The sequence below is a fragment of the Botryllus schlosseri genome, chromosome 2, assembly GCF_051294905.1.
Source record: "Botryllus schlosseri isolate E-star chromosome 2, Bs_hap1, whole genome shotgun sequence".
Classification (NCBI taxonomy): domain Eukaryota; kingdom Metazoa; phylum Chordata; class Ascidiacea; order Stolidobranchia; family Styelidae; genus Botryllus; species Botryllus schlosseri.
Window position 1 is genome coordinate 7713678 of NC_137237.1, and position 23522 is coordinate 7737199.

Genomic DNA, 23522 nt, shown 5'->3' on the forward strand with positions numbered 1-23522 from the left:
TATAGGTGAAGCCATGGCCGGTAGCACGGCGAGGCTTCGACCTAATCTACCACAGTTCTCCTTTTTGGGTGCAATCAGACAACTGTTTCGGGAGAATAACCGAAGCGGCAAAAAAGAAGGGTCGCAGGATCCAACAAGGAATATACGACTCTCCGTTATCGAGGAAATGAGCGAAACATCGATTGCTTCGTACTCCCCGAAACAACAATACTCGGATTCAGAGTCTGCCATTGGTCGCATGGTTGCAATGAGCATGAAAGGTAGCTCAAGGTGCGTATATCTAATGACTGATCAAGGAGTGTAAATTCCTCATGTATAAACCATATTCATTCTTACCGAAGTATCCTAGTTGCCATATAGTGCTTCCGCAGAATTGACTTTCCTACAGTAAGCCAAGTGTATCCGCGTATATTATTTGAAAACTACTGTGGCTCTGATTTTCGAAATGTAAATATCCCTAGATTACAATCCAATTCAATTTACCATTATCATCATCATTGGTTTATTAGCAATTTTATCAGTTCCATACACCACAAAAATACGATACAATGAAAAGATAGGAAGGTGTCGAAGCGACTTGGAGTAGCCTATGGAATCAGACAATCACATTGGCCTAGGCCAGACCAAGGCAGAGTGCGGCCCGCGGAGCTATTCTGAGTGACCCGCGAATAGTTGCTTGAAATTCAAAACATTAAACCTACTTTTTCATGTTCCTGCATGGACTAAAACCATAGCTGTGGAAACTAAACCAAACCGTTTACTTTCAAGCCTGTTCAGTAATATGTCAGGATTCGAGTACTGAAACTGAAAGTTAATTTATCAGCGAGAATAATAGCTTCGGTACTATTTTCCAACGTGGAAGCCATGAAACCTCGATTGGCCGTATCGCAGCATACGAAACATATAGTACAAAGCTGCGAACGTTACTGGAAATACACATTTCCCAAGTCATGATCATCCCACAACATTCTCACAAAGTGCAATGAAATCGGTATATGGTCGAAAAATACCGAAGTATCTTTACTGTGATGGATAAGAGGCGTTATATCCTTTGCGGTGGCATAAAAGGTACATATTTGAACTTTGACATATCACAATAGGTTGTGACGTCATAGTGAGTGATACTCGAATACTCGACTTGACTCGAAGCATAATACGTGATTCAGTAGCGAATCACTCAGGTAGGCTACTCGATTTTCTCCAGCCATACCTAGCCTATATAGCATAAGTTACTATGCGTCCTCGTTTAAGAGGATTTGTCCTCTTTTTTGAAAGTGTCCTCGGAGGACGCCCATATGTCGCCTTTTTTGAGACTTCGTCCTCTTTTTTGAGAGTGTTGGTTAAATATAGGGCAAAATTCGAGTGATAAACAGTAAATCAGCACTGAAGTAACGCTCCGGCGACTATTTCGGGAGCTGAGCCGGAAAGGTGACCTTTTTTTAGTCAGTCAGCCTACCAACCAACCAACCACATTTTTCCGGATTTCACTCCAGAATTTTAAGTCGGAAAATTTTGAAAAAGTGTCCTCTTTTCACATTTCCAAGATATGGTAACCCTAATATAGCATCCCTGGCCATAGCGTAGTACTACAATACCTCATTATCTGGCACTACCTGGCGGATCCGGTTCGATTCCCGTCAGAGGTTTATTTGGGCTCCTCTTCCCCCGCCGTCGCCGTTCTTACGGCGACAAAAAAAGCCCAGAAAAAGACCCGACGAAAGAAAGCACTCACAAGGAATGGAAAGAACTAGTAGAAAGGGCCGCGGCTTCAAAAAGATCAACATCGAAAAGAACTGTGACATCGGGCACTCTAGGCCGAGGTGGATGTTGAGTAACGGATCGCTACTGATGCGTGTCGTTCGACATCCTCCTATCTGTTCATTACATCGCATTGTGTCTTATCGTATTGTGCATTGTGTGTGGCTTGTTCAGATTATACGATTATAAAAAAAACTTGAAATCCCGTTTGAGAACTAGTGCCTATAGGGAGCTATGCCTGGAAATCTATCTAGTTATCGCGGACACATCACGTCAGCCGGGATGGCCCGTATGTGCTGACTGCATTCTATATTCTATATATATAATAATATTTTTGTCAGTTCAAAACACCACAAGATTGCGAATCGCGATACAATCAATAGAAAAGATCAGGTTGATGTTTGCAATAAACAGTGTTCAGTATATGTCATGGATATTATCAACCCTACAAAACACATAGGCCCCGATGGCATATGCATGGCTTACATCAGACCAAAAACGAAGAATCGTTTATTAATTTCAGGCCAACCGACGGAAAGCGGGCAAAAAGGTGTCCGTATCTGGCACGTATGATAGAACGTCTTAGGAGATCGGGACGGGCGTCAGCGGAGCCGGAAAATACCCGAAAACATCTCGGCGAAAATATCGCTACAGGGAGGCCGATGGAATGGGAGCCGCCTAAATATTCCGGAAAAGGTGCCCCCAAGCCCAGGCCGAAACGAAGGCCGCCGAGATCTGAACGGTGGGAGAGAGTGGTGCATTCAGTCAAACATTCCTCGACCAGAGCTTTTAGTAAGTATTACGCCTGGGCAAAATAGAGTAACTGAACATGTGAACAATTCGATTCTGAATCGAGTATTATTAATGAAGCCTCGATTCAAGTCGAGTATCACTCATGATGACGTCACAATCATGTGAATGATGCGGAAAATTCAAATATGTACCTTTTACGCTACCACAAAGAATATGGTTTCAGTTCTACATCACATAAAAGATAATTTGGTAATTTTTTCGACCATACCTTAGATTTCATTGCACTAGCCTGTGGCAAAACAGATATGTCATTTCCACTAAATTTTTCTTTACAGGCTCCGTGAAAAGAAATGAGAAAGGTATTTGCACGGTTCTTCGAGTGATCGCCGTGATGTCGTTCTGCGCATGCGCAGCCGGAGTGACGTTTCTTGCGATTGCATTGGGTATGCGTTGTCAATTTTCGCGCGGAGTTATCTGGCCCGCGTGTATAGGGGTAACCAATCGCTGAAAGTCGCTCTTGCTGGTTACTACCTTGCATACGACGCCGCGGCGGTGGTCAGTAATCAATAACTTCTTATTTTTCCGAGTACTCGAAGTAGATTTTAACTACTAGCGGTTATGTCTTGAGACTATACTATCTTCCACTTGGAATTTTTAGGCAAAGCCACTGAATTTTTTCACCTCGGAGTTTGAAAAGTAAGGAGTAGTTTTGGAATGCTTGCATCAATTTTATGCGTGAAAACGTGAAATTTTCATGACAAATGGGCGAAAGAGTGCCTGTATTGCTGTGACTGAATATATTTTCAAAACTGGCACCTATAGATTTAGTATAATTACAGTTATGTTACGTTAGTCCACGGCCATGGTTAGTCGCAAGGATGCATCTTTCAATCTCGAAAGTGGTCACCTCCGCGATTAACCGCAAAAGGTATGCGATCCATCGACCAAATCTACTATGTCAAATTACTATCTTGAGTATACTTTTAAATTTTAATATCTTGATTCCCCTTCCACTTCAAATAGTATTGACATGCCTCTTAAACTGCTACTTCTACTTGTAATTGATTATAGAAATTAATGCGCTACAGATATTTCTACATGAGTGACAACTCCAACTAATTTTTTTTTACCGCCGCCGCGTCGCGATTCTATCTCAAAATACGCATTTTGACAGGAGCGTCTCATCTACTCATGGGTGACTCAAGTGCGGAACAGCAAGGTTCCATGCGCCAGTTCCTCTTTACTCTTCAGGTGCGTTTCGCATTTCCATCGCTTGCATTTTCATGTTGAGTTGTATTGATTTTCATTCAGTGTGCATGCTACATCTTTTTTACATCGTTTACCCCGGAGGGTTTTCGACTCATTCCCCTCCCCTGTTCAGTTCGACATAAATTTTCGCCCACCTTATTTACGGAGCCAAAAAAGAGGACATATAAACGGGAAATTTATTTACTCAACTCTGAGAAAGATATAAATGCCCCGAAAACTGGTTTCCGCGTCTACTTTCCATTGCTTTGACATTTTTAGTCCACTTTTGCGTCATATGCAGAATATGCCGTCTTCAAGCGCATTTTTTTGGCCTTAATAATTAAATTTGTGTCACTGGGCGTTCTAGCATCTCCTCTCCGACGCCCTTTGGTATTTTCACCCCCTTGTTTCTCAAAATCGCCCACTGGGGGCGATATCGCCCACGTTCGGAACCACTGGGGCAGCCCCAGGTATAGGTATCTGATATTTCGAGACTACTCCAGGTCGTTTCGACACCTTCCTATCTTTTCATTGTATCTCAATATTGTGGTGTTTGTTAAAAAGTAAAATTAATATTAAATTGATGGTGATGATGATCGCTATTTCAGGTTCAGGAGATAGACAACGCTGACACGGAATGGAGCAGTGACTTGAATCAACTGGACTCGCCGAAGGCGCGAAATATCATTGATGCGCTAAGTCCAAAAGTGAATAGTCCTCGGTCAGTAGTCTGTTTGTGGTCACAATCATAGGCTGTTTCTTCAGATCCGCGAGGCTTTCGATTCGGAAGGATTGAATGCGGAAGACATACGCGCGACTGAAATTCGGCCAGTGAGCGTGGCCTTCTACAAAGTGTTCAACAACACGGTGTCGTCTCTCACGTCTAACGAGGAGATTTCGATGGTATCTAGTTATAAGGACGATAACGGCAAAGGAATTGCTGAGGATGACAGGGTATAAAGTGCACGCGCTACAATCTCTACCCAGCTATACACTGTAAACGTAAACCAAAATAGTGCACAGGGTGAAAATCTGATAAACGCCGCTTTATGGTAAGATATACTTGCCTTTCATACCCGTTACAGAGGGTGAAATTGAGTCAAATACACCAATCATTATGGAGGTGGAGATACATCTCAGGGGTAATATGCTAATACGTGTAATAAGCTAATAACTGTTGATCCGACGATGATATCGAGAGTTCCAACCATTCCATATCGTATACGCCCGACTATATCGGGTGCAAATCGTCCGTAGGCTCATATACTACATGCTTTTTCGAAAGTATTTACACAATTATGACATAATTATACAACCCTCCACTCCACACCAAAGTAGGAGTTGTGCATCGGGATCTCAAGAATTATGAAAATGTGAATCGGCACCGCTAAGATTCGGGTGAACAATGTACGCAAATTGCACCCCCCACAGTTTTAGCGAAAAAAGTGTGTATTCGCTCGCATCTTAAACGTGGTACGGAAACAGAGTCCAAATCAGAATTATGTCGCGATTATAAATCCTACACTCCTTTACGTACAATGTACATGCAATATTTGGATGAAACTGTTATGTTTGATTTATACCGTGGTGTAAGTCGGAGATATGTTCTGCCTTCGTCTACCACGGGTGTACTGTATATTCACACCTGTATATCACGGGTGGTACACGGTTGTGAATGCGCACTTTTTTTTCGCTAGGAGTGCACATATAATCCACGCCTCAATCTAGCTTTTCCCCGTCCCGCTGGCGAATACATGATTACTGAATCTGCCTTCGTCACAAGCAGTTGCGTCACTATTTGTAGCCTATTCCCCAAGGCCATCGAAACGTCATCCGGATTCTCTTCGAAACAACCGGAGACCCGGCCAGCAATCCAGGAATGGCGTCGCAAGTCGGGGATACGGAGAACGAGAAAATAAAACTGATGCTCGACAAGTACCTGGGCAATCAAGGCGTCGTAGCCAAAGCCGAGTCTTTCGCCGGTAGGTTTTTGTCACGGCGCGAGACTGAGATGATGAATTTATCGTATGCGACCGTTTAGTGTCACCCGAATTCCGGCGATCCGCGAGGACTTTGCAAAAGCCGTCGGACGGCGCTGAAGCAACGGTCGATGGCGGTAACAGTAAGTATAGATAACTAACCTACGGATAGATACACAACCCCCGTCGTCACGCTTGCTTGCCCGGAGGAAATTACTGCTCAGCAATCTGAACGCAACATCATTGCTAATCCCATAGCTGACGACCCGCTTGCCTAAATTCAATAAAGTTGATCTTATTTGAAAGCTACTGCGGCACTGATTCCGAAAATATACATTAAAATCCAATCAGGGCAATGTAGCTCCCTTGAAAATCACCTCATAGTCTGAAAATCGGCATTGTTCCAAACAATCGCAGCGACATAGCACAATGACCATAACGATGGCCCTTGCGTGGTCGCGATTGTTCATAACAATGCCGATTTTCAGACTTTGAGGTGTATTTAAAGAGGGTTCCATTGCCCTGATTAGATTTTAATGTATATTTTTGGAATCAGTGCGACAGTATCTTTCAAATAAGATCGACTTTATTGAATTTAAGCTCGCGGGTCGTCAGCTATGGGATTAGCAATTATGTTGCGTTCAGATTGCTGAGCAGTAATTTCCTCCGGGCAAGCAAGCGTGACGACGGGGTTGCGTATCTATCCGTAGGTTAGTTATCTATACAGTAAGTGATATCTATTTCTGCATGCAATGTTCGCATATGGTCGCATTGATCACCCGAAAGTAGTGCGCTCAAACTCAGTTTTCTATATACAGATTTTAAGGCCAAACTGGCCAAGTGGCCATGGTCATGGTCAATAACGCCTAAACTGCAAACCTATCGCTGGAAAGTAGGTGTATATATCAGGTTTCCACCACAACACACGGTGTAAATTATTTCTATCCCCATAACAATTGGTGCCAAACACTGAATTTTATTACAATTAGACGGAATTACACCCTTTCTCCTCCTATGAATTAAAGCCACGTTACGGTAATTGGTAATGCGATTTTTTGACAGGTCAAAAAAAGTCAAAACTGTAGCGTTACGTAAAAAAATGTCAAATTTTTTTACAAAGTTAAAACTTTTTTTCAACCTGCATTCCGTTTGTATCGTAGATTTTGCACTGTGGGTAACTTATCATTTGACATTTTACAGCTTGTAGCCTACTTTATAGGCATACGGTTGTATACGGCCCATTGTCTGCTCGTTGTGAAACAGAGACATTCAAATGAAACAAATAGGTTGACATGGTGTTATGCTCAACGCACTCGGTGGTAGTATATAATTTCGATGATATTTCAATTAAACAATTTCACGATCTCGTTATGATCATACCTTGCTGGCAAAAGTTGAGGAAACCGCTAAGTCTATTCGTGGGCTGAATTTGTAAAATAACTTCCATTTGTTGCTTTTATGTCCGTTTTTGTAAATTTTGCTTCCAACTACGAAGGGAATTTAAGCATCATCAAACTCAAACCCGTTTTCGTCTGTAGGCATCTCCATAGACTGCTACAGAACTGGAGAATCGTTGGGTGTCACCCGTTCCACCGTGATATGCCCGCCAAAATGCCGGGATGTCAAAAACGGCGTCGTCATAGGAACCGACTGGTATTATATCAGCTCCATGATTTGCCTTGCTGCTATTCATAGCCACCTTATCGAGGTAAGACACTCATTTGGAAATGTGACAAAGGCTAATATTCATAGAGGTTCGTGAGGAGGAGATATCGGCTGGGTTATTGCCTTACTAAATTGTGGATGTGTGTAAGACTATTTAAAACAAAAATCAATTTGAAATAAACACGTTTAAAACATGTCTTCGATTGTTCATTTTAACCATGACGTCACAAATTTTCGGTTGTTACGTCACGGTGGATTGGCATTGTTAATTGGTTACGAGTCTTACAATCGGAAATACATTTCATAGTGTTAATACGGTTCAGTATCGAGTTCGAGTTCGGTTAAACTCACGTCTTTGAAACTCTTGGGTGATATCGAAGGCCTCAGAGACATATATTCTCTTTGCATGTAGTTAGTGTATAGAGCCGGCTATAGCGTCACAGAACTAACCTTCTCCATACACTATACCAGTGGTCGGGAACCTATGGCTCGCGAGCCATATATGGTTCTTTTGGGCATAAGATATGGCTCTTTTCGAAATTTTTGTTTTTGTGCTTAATTTATCAAAACTGCAGCAACTTGTTCATAAATCTTCGGCACCACCAGTATAATTTTTCTTGCGGTATTATAAACATGTCTTTGAGAGGTTTATACAGTTGCGTAATCGGGGTTTGGGGCTCGGACCCCCTTTTCAAAATCCTCAAATTTAAGCTGATGTATCGCCGGCGACCAATATCACTCTGGATTTCGATATACCCGCCACGAAATCTTGGATTGCACGATACGTTGATTGATCAAAGAGCCCATATAGGAGACATGGCGGCGCCTGTATCACAATGCAGTTTTCAAATACATATTTTCTTACTGATCTACGGCGAGAAATGAATTGTCGTGGGTTGAAGTGACATTCACAATTACAAATTCAAATTACAAACAACGCCATAGTAATCCACGTTATTGATTGACAACGTGTAGCTTGGTAGTCGCTTTTAAAATATGGATGTGTGCCGCAACGTTATGTTACCGTCGAATACTTTGAGAATTGAGAAATCGAATCGGTATCAGTGCGACAATTACATTCGATTAATATCAGTTATTATAAGTTCTAAGATATTTCCGCCGAATTGCGCTATCACAAGTAAGGCATGGCCCGGCCGTGCTTCACATACGCCTTACCTCTTCTTTCGCGCTTTATTGTCGAACAATTTGGTAGTAGAAATGTTCAAAATCTAGTATACAGGTGAGGCGCTGGCTCACTTGCCTCCCCTGATCCCACGTCATTGACACATCACACATTACAGTGGGTATGTATACTGCTGTATAGTGACCATGTCTGGCTCGACCTACGTATGTCATCATGGGTCCTCGCATCTAATTTTGTATGAACAACAATTATCAACCAATCAATCAATCAATCATTTTTTATTTGTCACACCAGTGAAAATCCGGTACGGACCAGGATGACGACGAGGGGCCGCAAGGCCTTAGTACACAGTCGCCACCTGAAGGAGTATACACATTATATTCAATGGCACAAAACAAATGACAATAAATATACAAAACTACAAGAAAAGCAGAGAAAAAAAATTCAACAAGGATATACGAGCTATAAATATTACAGTCTCAAGACAGCAGTGCAGAAAAGGGTCAATAGAGTAGATTATACGGTACTTTCCAACAATAAGACAGTAGTCAACCAGACTACAAAGCCATCAGGAATAACATGCAACACGAGAAGATGCATTAACTGTTAAAAGCGTGTAAAAGTATATTCACTGCTACTACGTATGTTGGAATTCTAAATGTTAATCGTCTTGGGCTTCGAAAAATATCACAGGCCACCCAGTGCAATACGATTAGAAATATATAACTTGCAAAAGATCTATGTAACTCAAGTTTGGTATGATCATTACTCAAATATGACGATCAGCATGATTAGTAAGAGTTTTTACCGAGGAAATAGGTGCAAACGACGAATCCCGTGTAGTGATTTCGAATTTGTGCTACTATGACGTCACCATTTTTCAATTGTGACGTAATAGCTGATCGACATGTATGGCTCTTTGGGAGTTAAAATGGAAAATATAGGCTCAATATGGCTCTTCGGACGAAAAAGGTTCCCGACCACTGCACTATACAGTATACATGTATCTTGAGGAAGTGAGTAAGCCCCTTTAATGTCGAAAAATTTAACTAGAGATGTGCCAACATCACGAAGTCACTGTGAAGAATGTGGAACACGATGCCTATACTGCGTAGGCCTATACTTAATAAATAGACTTTAATATTTATCACATACATAAACGTATTTTTGCGAATAGTGAAGCAGTGTACTTAATACATAACAAGCCTATCACGAATATTTAGAACGATGCGGGCGGCAGCGTTGAGTACCTTCAATCGGGAAACGCGTTTCTCTTCCCGGGCTCCACAAAAAATGAGGTAACTTCCACAAGCCTCTTCAAATACGGACGCAGGTTTTATATCAAAAGTACGCCCATTAGGTTTTAGACATTTGATTTTACGCCAACTACCTCAGCGTTGAATATTCAGGACCGGGTCCTAGTTGGACGACCACTACGATACCTGCGCCCCAACCTACTGTTCTACCTGGACTGCAGGGCACACGCGGAGTCGTAATGACAGGTAAATCGGACTGTTTTCATTGGGAGGAGATTTTGACAACGAAACGGTACTCATATATCCCGACTGTTCCGTATAGGTCAGATGACAGCTATATCGCTTGATGGAAACCCACTGACTTATACATTGAGTTTATCGTACAGCTCAGTGCTGAAAGGAAAGATGACAGCTTTGTTGCAAAATAAGGTATTTATAGCCGTGTTTAATCTGCTGATATCAGTAACACCAACGTCCACCATGATAGGGTTAATAGCGAATTTTGTCGGCAAAATCTCTCACTGATGGAGATGACATCATAGCCCTCACCTTGAAATATAGACTATGTTTATGTCACTTCAGTTCTTCCCCCCTAGTCCGTGCGTAGTCGCACCCTAAATTTGATACGCGAGAGCGGAACCCAATACCTCAGAATTCAGAAGCCCCGTTCTCGGGGTGTTGATCGCCTGGACTGCTGTGTTTCAATTTCGAGTGAATTTGAGCCAATCATTGTTATCAGTCGGCGTTTGTCTTTCTTTGTATATATTCAATTGCAAGTCAGGTTCGTCTGGTTTATGAAGAATTTTCATCCTTTCAAAACACCACACGACCGCGATACGATGAAAAGATAGAAGGGTGTCGTATCTACTGGGAGTAGTCGTTGAAATCAGACACCACCAAGGGCCTAGGCGATGTAAAAAGGACAAACTGAGGTGGCATGTGACGGCAGGCCAGATCGATATGTCTGGCCGTCGTCGGGTAGACTTGAGGGCTGACTAGTATTTATTCAGTAGAAATTGCTTGTACTTCGCAAAAGAGACGGTTGGTTGGATTGATTCATGCTCTAAATCGGGGGTCATCAACACACAGCCCGCAAGGTCAAATTTTGCGGCCCGCAACCTAATTTGAGATTTCGTAAGAAAATTGATTTCAGTTAAAAATATTGTTGTTGTTGTTCAAAATAAGATATTCTACGCACTAGCTGATACGGCTTCGGCGATAATAAGAAATGCATATTCATTGTACTGTAAACTTGTAATGCCGTGGAGCACAAAGCCTCAAAGACAGGCTATAAGCACCACTGATGTGAATGATAATAATAATAATAATGTGGCGATGCAAAATAAACATTGTACCGATAGTCATTGGCGCTACAGGGGTCGTGAGCAAAAAACTCATGAGACATATCCAACAAATTCCGGGTAACGTTCGATTCGACATGATCCAAAAGATCACATTATTGTGTACTGTGCACATTCTTCGGAAGGCCTTGAATGCACCACTGGACTAAAATTACACTTGTGAATCACAGCATAATTTCTGTAATTCCGATTCTTCATCTTCAATCATCTCTACCTCTGCTCTGTAACCCTTGATAATTCTTCATCTGCTGCAATTCTGTAATCTGACTTCTCCGTGTATTGCATAGGAATAACAATTTGAATGTGTTACTGAAATTTTAAAAATTTACTCCAATCTCGCCATTTTCCTTTGGGGGCAGGTTGCTCCCCGGATTATGTGTGTATCTACCAGTTTTACTGTGAATAAAGAATATAATAATAATACCGCGGTATCCATTCTATTTTCGTGTGGCACCTTTGGGGTGTGGATACACACTACACAGTAACACACTCTTTTGTCTAATAGTGAGGTATGTTCGCTGGTAAGCGTTTTAATATGCCGTGTTCGATTTGACTCGAAGCAAATACACCTATGCTATGTATATTGTATATTTGCGCAAGTCTCATGATTATAGTCCGCCAATTTCCAAATATCTTTCGAGCTCTTCTACTCACTGGAGGACATGAGTTTCCGGGTCGAAAAAATACGAGTGTCCAACTTTCAACCAGACACCGGCACTGCGATTGCACTGCGTTTCTCCTTCGAGATGCAAGGCAACTACGCGAAAAATGCCATGGTAAGCGATACGCACGTTGGCGTTTAGCGTCCGAGAAAGTAAAATTTGACCCGTACGCAGGCGATATCACCGTACATGCCGCTAAACGACGAGAATGAAGCGGACTTGACCGCTAAACTTGCGGTGAACTTGATGGAAGAGGGTCTGGGAACATCTGGACTCGTTGCCGAAGGTAAAGCTATTTTATCTGAGACAGAGGTGTGTGATTTGCCAATCGCTATTTAGGCCAGCAGTGATCAACATAGTCCGTGCTGGTACTCAAAAAGAAGTTATAGAAGTTTTACAACTTAGTAAATTTCTACTCAATCCCAAGCAGAAGTGTAGTGACTTATAAGACATTTGAAAACTACTTGAAGTGGATGTAGTCTGGGGGCGGATATCATAAAGTTAGGTGATCCAGAAGAATGCTAATAATGGTGTGATTAAAAACTGGTAATCGTGGCGCATTTTAGGCGGAGATCAAAAAGTTTGCTGTACCGGAAGAATGCTAATCGTGTGATTAAAAACTGCTAATCGCGACGGATAAAGTAGGATAAAGGTTACGCGCGATGATTACTCCAGGTGTCCCGAGTTTTCAATTACCTGGTGTTATCTATTGCATCACAATGCGAAAACCCTCCTCGCCCCCTCATCCTCGTTAAGCGGTGTCTTACAAAAAGCCTAGAAGTGGGCCGTGCTATAAGTCGGCAGTTACGGAAGATAATGAAGAATGTCGGCCTGGTGTAAATGACCATAGTAGTCGACAAAGGCGACAACGTGGTTTGGCTGTCAGTCGTCATTTGTTGAATCCTTCGTCCAGTCCTTCGTTACTGACCATGACCACCTTTGTTTATGAGGCTGAGTATTGTGAAATTAACTTTTATGGTCAGACTTCACCGATACAGGGTTTTGATAAGAATTTGCGAAAACATTTTAAGGATATTTTTTTAAAAAGACGAATTTATCTGTATGTCCAGTGTTTGTTTTGTCCGGCATGCGAGAATACGTGTCCGGTCAATACCGAGAACGCTATTACCGAGAAGGACAATACCGAGAATGGACACCACCGAGAATAGACATTACCGAGAATGCAATATTTGCAATGTTATGTATATGTATATGCATATGTATATGCATATGAACAGGTCGTGTGTGTGCATCACGGCGTTGCCACATTCGGTATCGATTCTCAGATATAAATTTCTCGACAAAGCCCGTCCCACTAAGCTAGGTTCTTGGCACTCACCATTCTCGGTAATGTCCATTCTCTGTAATAGCATTCTCGGTAATGTCCATCTCGGTAATAGCATTCTCGGTAATAGTATGGAAACGTCGTAAAGTCCGAAGTTTGAGGGTGCAATATCGCAAATTCTCGAAAATCGTTATGTTTTTTATACACGCTGCGGTTTTGTGGTTTTCTGTGACTCGACGATCTGACATTTATATTCCAGTTAGCGACAATGTCAAAGTCGCATGGTCGGAATTGGACGGCACAGAAACGGAAGGCGACGATAACGCGAAGTTATTCTGCCCGTAAGTGACATGGTTTGGTTACTCACGATACGAAATCAAACGCTCCGTTACGTTACCACATCTATATAATAGGTGTACGGATGTGTTCTTCGTTGTCGAGACGTCCGCATTTCGATCAAAGACAGACGCGAACAACGTGTTGAAGATGCACGAAAGAGTGTTCAGGCTTGCAGAATTCGATCAGGTTGGAAATAGGCTATATATTACCGGACGCGGTGAAAAGTAATCAGTATTGCTACTCAAGTAGAAGTAATGTTGAAAGAAACTCAATTCCAAGTATAAACTAGCGATTTCTAAGACGTGCTAAAAATATACTTCATGTACTGTACAAGTAGTAAATAAGAGGGGGCTATACAATCAACTTTTTTCAACTCTGCTCGAGTGATATAGAATGGCTCGCATTCATAATATTGTAATTTTCCTCAGTCCGAACAGTTTCTGGCCCTATTTCCAACTGTTTCATACTATTACCGAGAATGCTATTACCGAGATGAACATTACCGAGAACGGATATTACCGAGAATGCACATTACCGAGAACGGACATTACCGAGAATGCACATTACCGAGAACGGACATTACCGAGAACGGACATTACCGAGAATGCACATTACCGAGAACGGACATTACCGAGAATGGACATTACCGAGAATGGCCAATGCCAAGAATCTAGCTTAATGTAACGGACGTTTGTCGAGAAATTTATACCCGAGAATCGACACTGAATTTAGCAACGCCGTGATGCACATTGCACACACACGACCTGTTCATATGCATAACATGCCTGCCTTGCATATATTGCATTCTCGGTAATGTCCATTCTCGGTGGTGTCCATTCTCGGTAATGTCCATTGTCGATATTGCCCATTCTCGGTAATGACCATTCTCGGTGGTGTCCATTCTCGGTAATGTCCATTCTCGGTGGTGTTCATTCTCGGTAATGTACATTCTCGGTGGTGTCCATTCTCGGTAATGTCCATTGTCGATATTGCCCATTCTCGGTAATGTCCATTCTCGGTGGTGTCCATTCTCGGTAATGTCCATTCTCGGTGGTATCCATTCTCGTTAATGTCCATTGTCGATATTGCCCATTCTCGGTAATGTCCATTCTCGGTATTTTGCTTCTCGGTAATAGCATTCTCGGTATTGACCGGACACAATTTCCAGGTATCAGGACTGATAGACGAAATACCAGTAATGTGGTGACTTTACTAATCTTCGAAGACAATGAAATGCCAGTCTTGGCCGTCCTAGTCTCGAGTCATGCACAATCACTCGAGTACAAGTCGAGTCAATACACAAATTGACTCGAGTCGAGTCATTTTACGCATTTGAAAAAATGACTCGAGTCCTGTCATCAAATACTCTGATGGTTTAGAAATGCGTCTTAATCTAGATACAGGGCCGTAACAGCACTTCGTCAGGCCCCCCCCAAAACTTTGGTCTTGGGCCCCCCATAGTGTTATAGACCGAACGTCTGGGGGGCTTCGCCCCCCAGACCCCCCTCCGGCGATACACTGTTTACCACTATTCATCATTTTCATTGGGAGTTTCTTTAGTCAATCAGCTTTAGTCGCCTGAGCGCGCGAAGCGCGCAAAATTTCTAGTATTCAGGATTTCATCGGTCAGTATGATCGGGAATTGCATACATTGTTATCGATTTTTATCTTCTCTCTGCTCACGTAATCAGATTTGCCGGTAGAGCTGAGTGAGGTGTGTTTGAAAAGGTAGGACCACTCAATAATAATTAAACATCTTCGGGCGTATACCCGTTGGCAGGAACAAAACAGCACCTCGTCAGGCCCACAAAAACGTGGGTCTTGGGCTCCCATAGGGTGATAAAACGACCCCCCCCCCCATCACGTTGATCGCGTTTGTCACGAAATTACCCGGACTGTATTGTGAGCCAGCGCGAAGCGCGAAAATTTTCGATAATTTATGATAAAATCGGTCAATTAGATCGGCGACTGCATATATAATATGCTATCAATATATTGTCCTCTCTACTCACGTAATCAGATTTGCCGGTAGAGCTGAGTGAGGTGTGTTTGAAATGGTAGGACCACTCAATAATAATTAAACATCTTCGGGCGTATACCCGTTGGCAGGAACGAAACAGCACCTCGTCAGGCCCCCAAGAACGTGGGTCTTGGGCTCCCATAGGGTGATAAAACGACCCCCCATCACGTTGTTCACGTTTGTCACGAAATTACCCGTACTGTATCGAGAGCCAGCGCCAAGCGCGAAAATTTTCGATAATTTATGATAAAATCGGTAAATCAGATCGGCGACTGCATATATAATATGCTATCAATTTATTGTCTTCTCTACTCACGTAATTAGATTTACCGGTAGAGCTGAGTGAAGTGTCTTGAAAACGGGAGGGCCCGTAAATAATGAATAAACATCTTCGGGCGGGCGGAACCGTTGATATGACTTCGTTACATGATGTTATTTCGTGACTTCCAGTCTGCTATATCAGAAAATATAGAACCGCCCAAACGTAGGCTTCTAAACTAAGAGAAGCACACGATTTCAAATTGGTATTTCTTCACTGGCATAAAATTTTTCCCAGCGGGATGGTATTTGTCTTGTGAGGTTCAGATTGCAAAGACAGGAACATTCGGCGCCAGTCATTTAGGCGCCTATGGACAATTAAACCTATATGTATTTTGTATATATATCGAAGTATTTGATCTGCATAAGGGCATAGGCCTTTTCGGCCAAGCTTTTCTCGCTGCCAATCGTTATGGCACACTTCTTGGAGTCGCATGTTATATGGCCTAAAACTTGATTGTATGTCTTGGTGGGTCGTGGGCGGTAATGGCCCAATACCCAATAAGAAAGATAAATGGCTACGTGAATTCGCGCGCAGCGCGAAATAATTTTGAAAAAATTGCATAAATTTTCAAAAAATACTCTATGATTTATGCTAATTCACGAAATAATTTTGGGCCCCCCATCGAGCTCGCCCCCCCCCCCAATTGGGGGTTTGGGGTGCGGCAGTTACGGTGCTGTCTAGATACCATTTCTTTTAGAATTTATCGGGTTTAAAGGTGAAGGTGCTATAGTTGTCGTTTTTATCGTAATCTGCTCAAATATTCAATATCTGTCGGGCTCTATTTACGACACTGCAATTACAGTACTTTTCGAAGTTTTGTTACCATGATACCAGGGCTATTTCGCTCTGTTGTTATGATGATTATTTTTCGACTAATAGATTGTGTCGTCATAAAATTCCATCACATCACAATGAATATTGAGGTGATCTTTTCAATTTGATATGTTCATAGAAAGTAGAGTGAACAAGTTGGATTAGAGTGTCATGGTAATGAATTACGCGTTTGAATTTACACCTAATTTCTGGAATTAGGAATGTTACATCCAAGCGCACGTTAAACGTTACAATTATACAAACAGTTCAATATCCGATTCGGCATTGCCGTGTCGCAAGCCACGGACGTCCCCTATCTGCGACTGATCACCGACATCGGCGACCTATCTGTGGAAGACTCGCTCACGAACTTGGAAATGGAACTGATGTCGGCCGCCGCAGGCAACGCCAACTCGGCTGGCACAGACACTCGGGTTTGGCTGGACTCCTTCAACGTAAGTCTGGTTGTTCCAATCAGGGTTGGTCAACTAGAAAATGTTGATCTTTTCCTAATTAGATTATAATTATAGCCACACAGTTTTTTTCAAATTTGATTGGAATTAGAATTTCTGAATTCGTGAAATGACGTTCCGTTCGATTTTTCAGGCCAGTGGTGATATTGCAGGGTTACCATATTTTGGAGTCCAGACTTTCCAAAACTCATAAAAGTTAGTCGGCTGAAATTGCAAACAGCTGATTTAGAAATATTTACTGGAAATCTTGTGTCTTAATGTTGACTAGAAAAAAAGGTCATCACTCAGATTCGACTCCCGAATGAGCCTCTCGAACGTCCGCATTACACTGTAAATAAAAAAAGGTATTCCTCCACACCTATAAAGGTGTTACAAGCAAAACACCCCATATACCTCTGGAGGTCGTTTATGCCATGATTCACCTACCTCCTAAGGTGACCAAGCTACATTCCCACCCCTTAGCATCGTCGCCTACTTGGGTGTATTATTAGTTATCTCACCTTTGCTGAACCCTATGGATTCCATAAAACCGGCTCAATTTTCAATCATATATTGTAACAACGACAATTGAATTGCGGCAATAAATGAATCAACGAAATAAATCGAACTAGAAATAGCTCAACAGCAGAGGTGGTTAGTATATATACCGATTTTGCGTCATATGCCGATCTTCAGTTGACCCTGTCAATTAGCCTAGCTGTAATAGCTGTAAAGGAGGACGAATTGCCAAAAGTTGGGACATTTAGGCGTCCTCGGAGGACATTTTCAATTTCTTGAAAAAGGGGTTACAAATCCCACTGTAGGACAATATGGTAACCCTATGATATTGGCGAACCAGGTCTATTGCAGACCCACTAGTTCAGGATAACGATGATATCGTGCTCACCAGGCGTGTTCTACTCGATAAATTAGGCCAGAGACTATAGCGAGCGCACAGCAATCAACGACCTAATTCCCGTGCAAATGAAAAACAATGTCAGCGAGAGATCGTGTACCATTGTACGCAGTCAATTCTCGCTACCTGGCAACACGCTTCTCGCTGATTGGCGCTGATCGCAACATTGATAGTTCGAATTACTGACTTGCAACTGAATATTAGTGAGATAATGGGCATTACAAAGAGGCGGGGTTTCGAGCTCGAAAGGGGGGTTCAACGCCGCAAAAAACGCTGACTACCCGCCCTATAGTGCAAGTATAGACAAAATCTGCCTGAAGTGCTTCGAAAGATCGGAGTACTCGGTTCCTGTCGGAGGTGGTCAAAGTAGTCAACAAGTAAAGTATGATACTCGGAATTGGAAGTGATATATAAATACCACTTCTTAGAAGCGGATAATATATTTCATATCTTTTGTCCATAAAGCTTCAAAGGTGATCTGCTAAAACAGGTGTAACGTTAAAAAAGCCGCATTTTCTAGATTAGCAGGACACGTCATGGGCCGCTAGGTTACGATATGATAGGTAATTGCTAGATTGCGAAACGTTAGTTTCAAATCTTATGGTGGGCCATATTTACTGTGATGGAATATTTGATATGGGCGACAATGCGGTGTGAGCGGAATCAAGCAATCCGGTACCAAAATAATATTCACTGTTACTTTCGTGAAAACATATTTGTCACTCCATATAACTACTGTGCGCGAAGCGCAACAATATTTCTGGGTTTACTTGACTTTTATGAATATCAAATGTTGCTACTGCGTGAAAACAGCCCCGAAATTCTTCAGGCTATCTTTCGTATTGAGGTAGGCTTACCATATTTTGGAAATCTAAAAAGAGGACACTTTTTCAGAAATTTGAGACTTGCAAAACCGGAGAAGAATTTTCAAAAACCGGTGAATTTTTCCCACTTTGTGATCGGTAGACTAAAAAAAAAAGGTCATCTTTCCGCCCAGAGCTACAATAACCGCTTTTCACTCCGAAATACCCGCCGGACCGTCAGTTATGTGCTAATTCAAGGCATATCACTCGCAATTTGCTCTAAATCTGACCTAAATTTTCAAAAAAGAGGACAAAATCTCAAAAAATAGGACAAAAGGGCGTCCTCCGAGGACACTTTCAAATATGTCAAAAAAGACGACAAATCCTCTTAAAAGAGGACGTATGGTAACCCTATATTGAGGGATTAAACTACTTCTACTTGACAAACCGAAAATTGCGAAAAGTAAGTAAGTAGATCACAAAATATTTCGAAGTAGAAGTAGAGAAAATCAGATCTACTTGAGTAAGTACCAGAAGTAGAGGAAAACTACTTGAGTACTTCCAAAAAGTAGAAGTACTTCGTTACTGACCACCTCTGGTTACTGACCACCTTCATTAGCTTCATTATACAAAAGGCACCCCATAAGCTTAGCTCGTTTCGCGCTATACAGTTCTCCTGTAGCATTTTCAAGAAAACCAGAAACTCGATTAGGTTTAAAGTAGGAGCACAGAAGCATTTCACTATAGAAATTAAACATGGAACGGCAACGGCCGATTTTGCAGCTTCGTTCCGCTTCGCCGAGGCTGGAGTGGAGAATTGTTTTGCGTAAGCGACAGTAGGATTTCTGGCAATCCAAAAGCTATCTTCCCGAGCGCAGATATCACTGAATTTGGTCTTGATCGAAAGCTACTGTTGCACCGATTCCGAAAATATAAATTAAAATAATAATCAGGCACTGATCCATCTACAATCCGCCTCCATAACGATGACCCGTCGCGACTCTCCGATTGTTCGAACGATGCCGATATTTCAGACTTGGAAGACGGATTCTAGGTGGATCAGTGCCTGGTTATTATTTTAATTTATATTTTCGGAATCGGTGCAACAGTAGCTTTCGATCAAGACCAGATTCAATAATTTCTGCGCTCGGGAAGATAGCTTTTGGATTGCCAGTAATCCTACAGTCGCTTACGCAAAACTATTCTCCACTCCAGCCTCGGCGAAGCGGAACGAAGCTGCAAAATCGGTCGTTGCCGTTCCATGTTTAATTTCCATAATTTCACAAATTAGATTACATGTATTTCGTTCTAATTAGTCTAATTAGACTCCTAGAATTATCTGATTGTCCGAGTCTGCCGCGACGACCCTTTTCTCATTTTCAGGACGTACAAAATCTCCGGTTTTTCAACGAAGACCTGCAGTTTCGCGATAAATTACTGGTGATCTATTCCGAATCGCCGTTGAAGCGATCGTACGCAGAAATCTTCAAGACCCTGAAATCGAAATCCGTTAAAATCCTCAGCGTCGGATACGACAGAGAATCGGAGTAAAGTGGTTATTCTGTGGCGCGGCAGCGCTTCTAGCTTGAAAACTCTCTTTTCCCGTTCAGAGACGATTCGTACGAACAATACGTGTCCAGCCCGACGCAGGATTTCTCCAAGAGAGCGAGAAGCGTGACCGACTTGAAGGAATTGGCGCCGTACACGATCGACGTTATGCGGTTAGTCACGGTATATAGCTGTAGGGACGTGGTCTTTAATCTTTCTTAACCCGGCGAACCCAACGTTTTTGCCTAACCTATTCACAAAAACAAACCACCATATTGAATATCGTACACTCGTAGCGAAATAAGTGTATATTCACACCCAAAGGGTCGTAAAGAATGATACAGAACCATACTCAGAATGATAGCGCGCTCACGGTCATAATTCCCACGTGCGTTCGTGCACACCACAATTTGGATGAAATGCTGAACTCTATTTATACCGCGGTATAAGTCGGAGGTAGGTTCTGCTTTCGTGTGTCATGGGTGTATATTAACACCCTTACATAAGGGGTGGTACACCGTGAAAATACGTACCCTTTCCGGTAAGACTGTGGGCCACGAAACCAAATTACACATCCGTATAATGCATTTCTAGAACACCAGTGCACAAAATGAACTGCGCGCAACAGTGTTAAAAGAACAACACCATAGTTTTGACCATGAACGAATATTTTCTGCCAATCGATGAGATATCTGCTGGATGAGTCGCGTGTGTGTCTTGGCATCGATACTGAATGTGGCAACGCCGTTGTGCACACACACGACTTGTTCATGTGCATAACATGCCTGCATTGCATATATTGCATTCTCGGCGGTGTCCTTTCTCGGTAGAGGCATTCTCGGTAATGGTTTTCTCGGTCGGACACCGTTCATCCAATTTGGCTCGATTCCAATCAGTAGAAGCCAACGTAGAGCAACTGAAATTTTTGAATCCCTTTTCGAATTCACTGTCAATGCAGGAAATTGTTGAATTGCCTAAACGATGCAAACCAAATTTAACGCAATTCCAACCCGTAGAAGCGAAGTTATTTAAGTTTTTCATAAACAACTCTACGAATTTCCACCGTCAATGCTATTTTTGCAAATACAAAACTTTCAACTGCAAAAATTGCTATGCATCGTTTTTTTCGGCAATATAACAATATCATGAGGTTGACAGTAAAATTTGAAAAAAAAATTCGTAATAAATTCAAAATTCAGGGTTGTAATGACTCGAGTCATGACTCGACTCGCGTCAGACTCGAGTCGCAATTTTCAGATGACTCGAGTCAATCTGTGTAATGACTCGACTTGAGTCATTACGCATGACTCGGACCAAGTCATATAGACTCGAGACTCAGGCGGCCCAGACCGACATCTCATTGTAATTTCGAAGGATAGTAAAGTCACCACATTATTGGTATTTGGTCTACTATTCCTGATACTTGGAAAGTAGGGCCAGAAACTGATAACAGTGAGAAAAATTAGTCTATTATAAATGCGAACCGTCCGATATCACCAAACAGTTATAAAACGTCGGTTAAACAAGACTTCAACTGGAAACCGAGCAGTCAGCACAGTGACTTGGACTCGGACTCGAGTCATAATACCATGACTCGGACTCGACCCTCTGCTTGCTGACTTGGACTCGGACTTGACTAGATGGGGAATTGAAAATGACTCGACTTGACTTGAGTCAAAACTATAAAAGTGAGATTGACTCGTAACCTTGTGACTTGGTTACAAACCTGCTAATATGTCGACCTCGCCTCCCGACACATGCCGTCTCATTTTTATCGCTTGCCCTTGTTATGTTATCTTCTATCGCTCTTCATTCAGTGTGCATCAATTGTGAATTCCTCTTCTTTACATCGCCTCTAGGTCCCGTGGTCGTGTGCCATTGGACCCACCGGGTGGTGACCGATGATACGTTCGAGCAACAAATTTTAAACGTTTAATAATATTTTTTGAATAGGAGGATATCCATGTAAATTCCCGCGATAGTTAGAGCTTGTATCTTGAGACAGCAAAAGATCCGCTATTCTTGACTGAAGATTTGAGGGCTAGAGATCATTTTGCAATTTTTGATCCATCGGTACCACATCTTCCCTACTCCTATAGCCGCTTCGACACCGCCTATCTTTTCATGTATTGCAATCTTGGGGTGTTTTGAAATGATGAGAATTATCAATTATAATAAACCGAATTTATGCACCGATTTTTATTTAGGGAAAACGGATATAGGCTATAACCACAAATATGTATCTTTCAATAGGAAGTATTCCTGTTTGGAGGCTGTCGACGGAGTTTGCTCGAAGACAGTGAACGTGACTATTGGCCAAAGTGAGTATTTAAATGATTTGAATTACATGTACTCATGTTCCCGCGTGTCGGTCAATGCATAGAAGACCGCGTTCGTGAATATGTGATATGTGCTCTTTACTAATGTGTCGACACTTTGTGGAATTTGATCTCATGACGATACCATGTACCTTAAAGTTTATAGATTTATATTGTTGGCCAATATTCTTATACACAGATATAGCCAAAAGACGACTTCGATATTGCGAATTAAACCACTTGCGTTGTGACTTGTGATAGCTGAACAAACATAGTCGACAATAACAGCTCAGGGCCAGCAAGTTACAGCGTCAAAACTAAAAAGGAAATGCTTTTTGTCAATGTCACCCGAACCTTATCATGTCAAACAGAATTACGAATTCATGATTGTGTCGCATGAACACTAGGGCTCTTCAAAAATGACTTTTTTTCTCAAATCGTACTGGCTACTTGATAAAATTGTTAGGTTACCTAATTTAAGCCTACACACAAAATTTGGTTCAATTCCAGCCAGTAACCGCTTTGCTACAGGAGAAGTAAGTTTCTACTTATTATATAAAAATAAATTATTGCCGTCGAAAAATTTGGATTTGAATAACTCACCGTAAATACTATTTTATTCAAATCCAAATTTTTCGACGGCAATAATTCCGCTTCCACTGGTTGGAATTGAACCAAATTTGGTGAGCATCGTTTCTATAGACAGCCTAACACTTTCACGGGGTAAACAGAAAATTTTCAAATTTTTTATTATTTATTTTTATATAATAAATAGAAACTTTCTTCTCCTGTAGCAAAGCAGTTACTGGCTGGAATTGAACCAAATTTTGTGTATACGCTTAAATTAGGTAACCTAACAATTTTATCAAGTAGCCAGTAC

General features: G+C 41.9%; 1 protein-coding gene across 5 annotated transcripts in view; it reads left to right on the plus strand.

The window, feature by feature from the left end:
• The window catches only part of LOC145455833 (uncharacterized), a 27439-nt gene continuing 3917 nt past the window's right edge, over positions 1–23522 (plus strand). For all 5 annotated transcript variants that reach the window (XR_013920439.1, XR_013920438.1, XR_013920434.1 and 2 more), the window contains exons 1-20: positions 1–270; positions 2282–2550; positions 2847–2954; positions 3686–3762; positions 4368–4466; positions 4525–4713; positions 5564–5741; positions 5801–5881; positions 7277–7446; positions 9771–9894; positions 9957–10049; positions 10126–10232; positions 11806–11940; positions 12001–12112; positions 13371–13452; positions 13525–13636; positions 16872–17060; positions 20160–20323; positions 20387–20497; positions 22578–22645. Coding sequence is in view for 2 of the 5 variants with exons in the window: in XM_080333853.1 (XP_080189979.1) it covers positions 14–270; positions 2282–2550; positions 2847–2954; positions 3686–3762; positions 4368–4466; positions 4525–4713; positions 5564–5741; positions 5801–5881; positions 7277–7446; positions 9771–9894; positions 9957–10049; positions 10126–10232; positions 11806–11940; positions 12001–12112; positions 13371–13452; positions 13525–13636; positions 16872–17060; positions 20160–20323; positions 20387–20497; positions 22578–22645 (2725 nt within the window). In the remaining 3 variants the exon portion in view is untranslated. The remainder of the gene's footprint in view (positions 271–2281; positions 2551–2846; positions 2955–3685; positions 3763–4367; positions 4467–4524; positions 4714–5563; positions 5742–5800; positions 5882–7276; positions 7447–9770; positions 9895–9956; positions 10050–10125; positions 10233–11805; positions 11941–12000; positions 12113–13370; positions 13453–13524; positions 13637–16871; positions 17061–20159; positions 20324–20386; positions 20498–22577; positions 22646–23522) is intronic.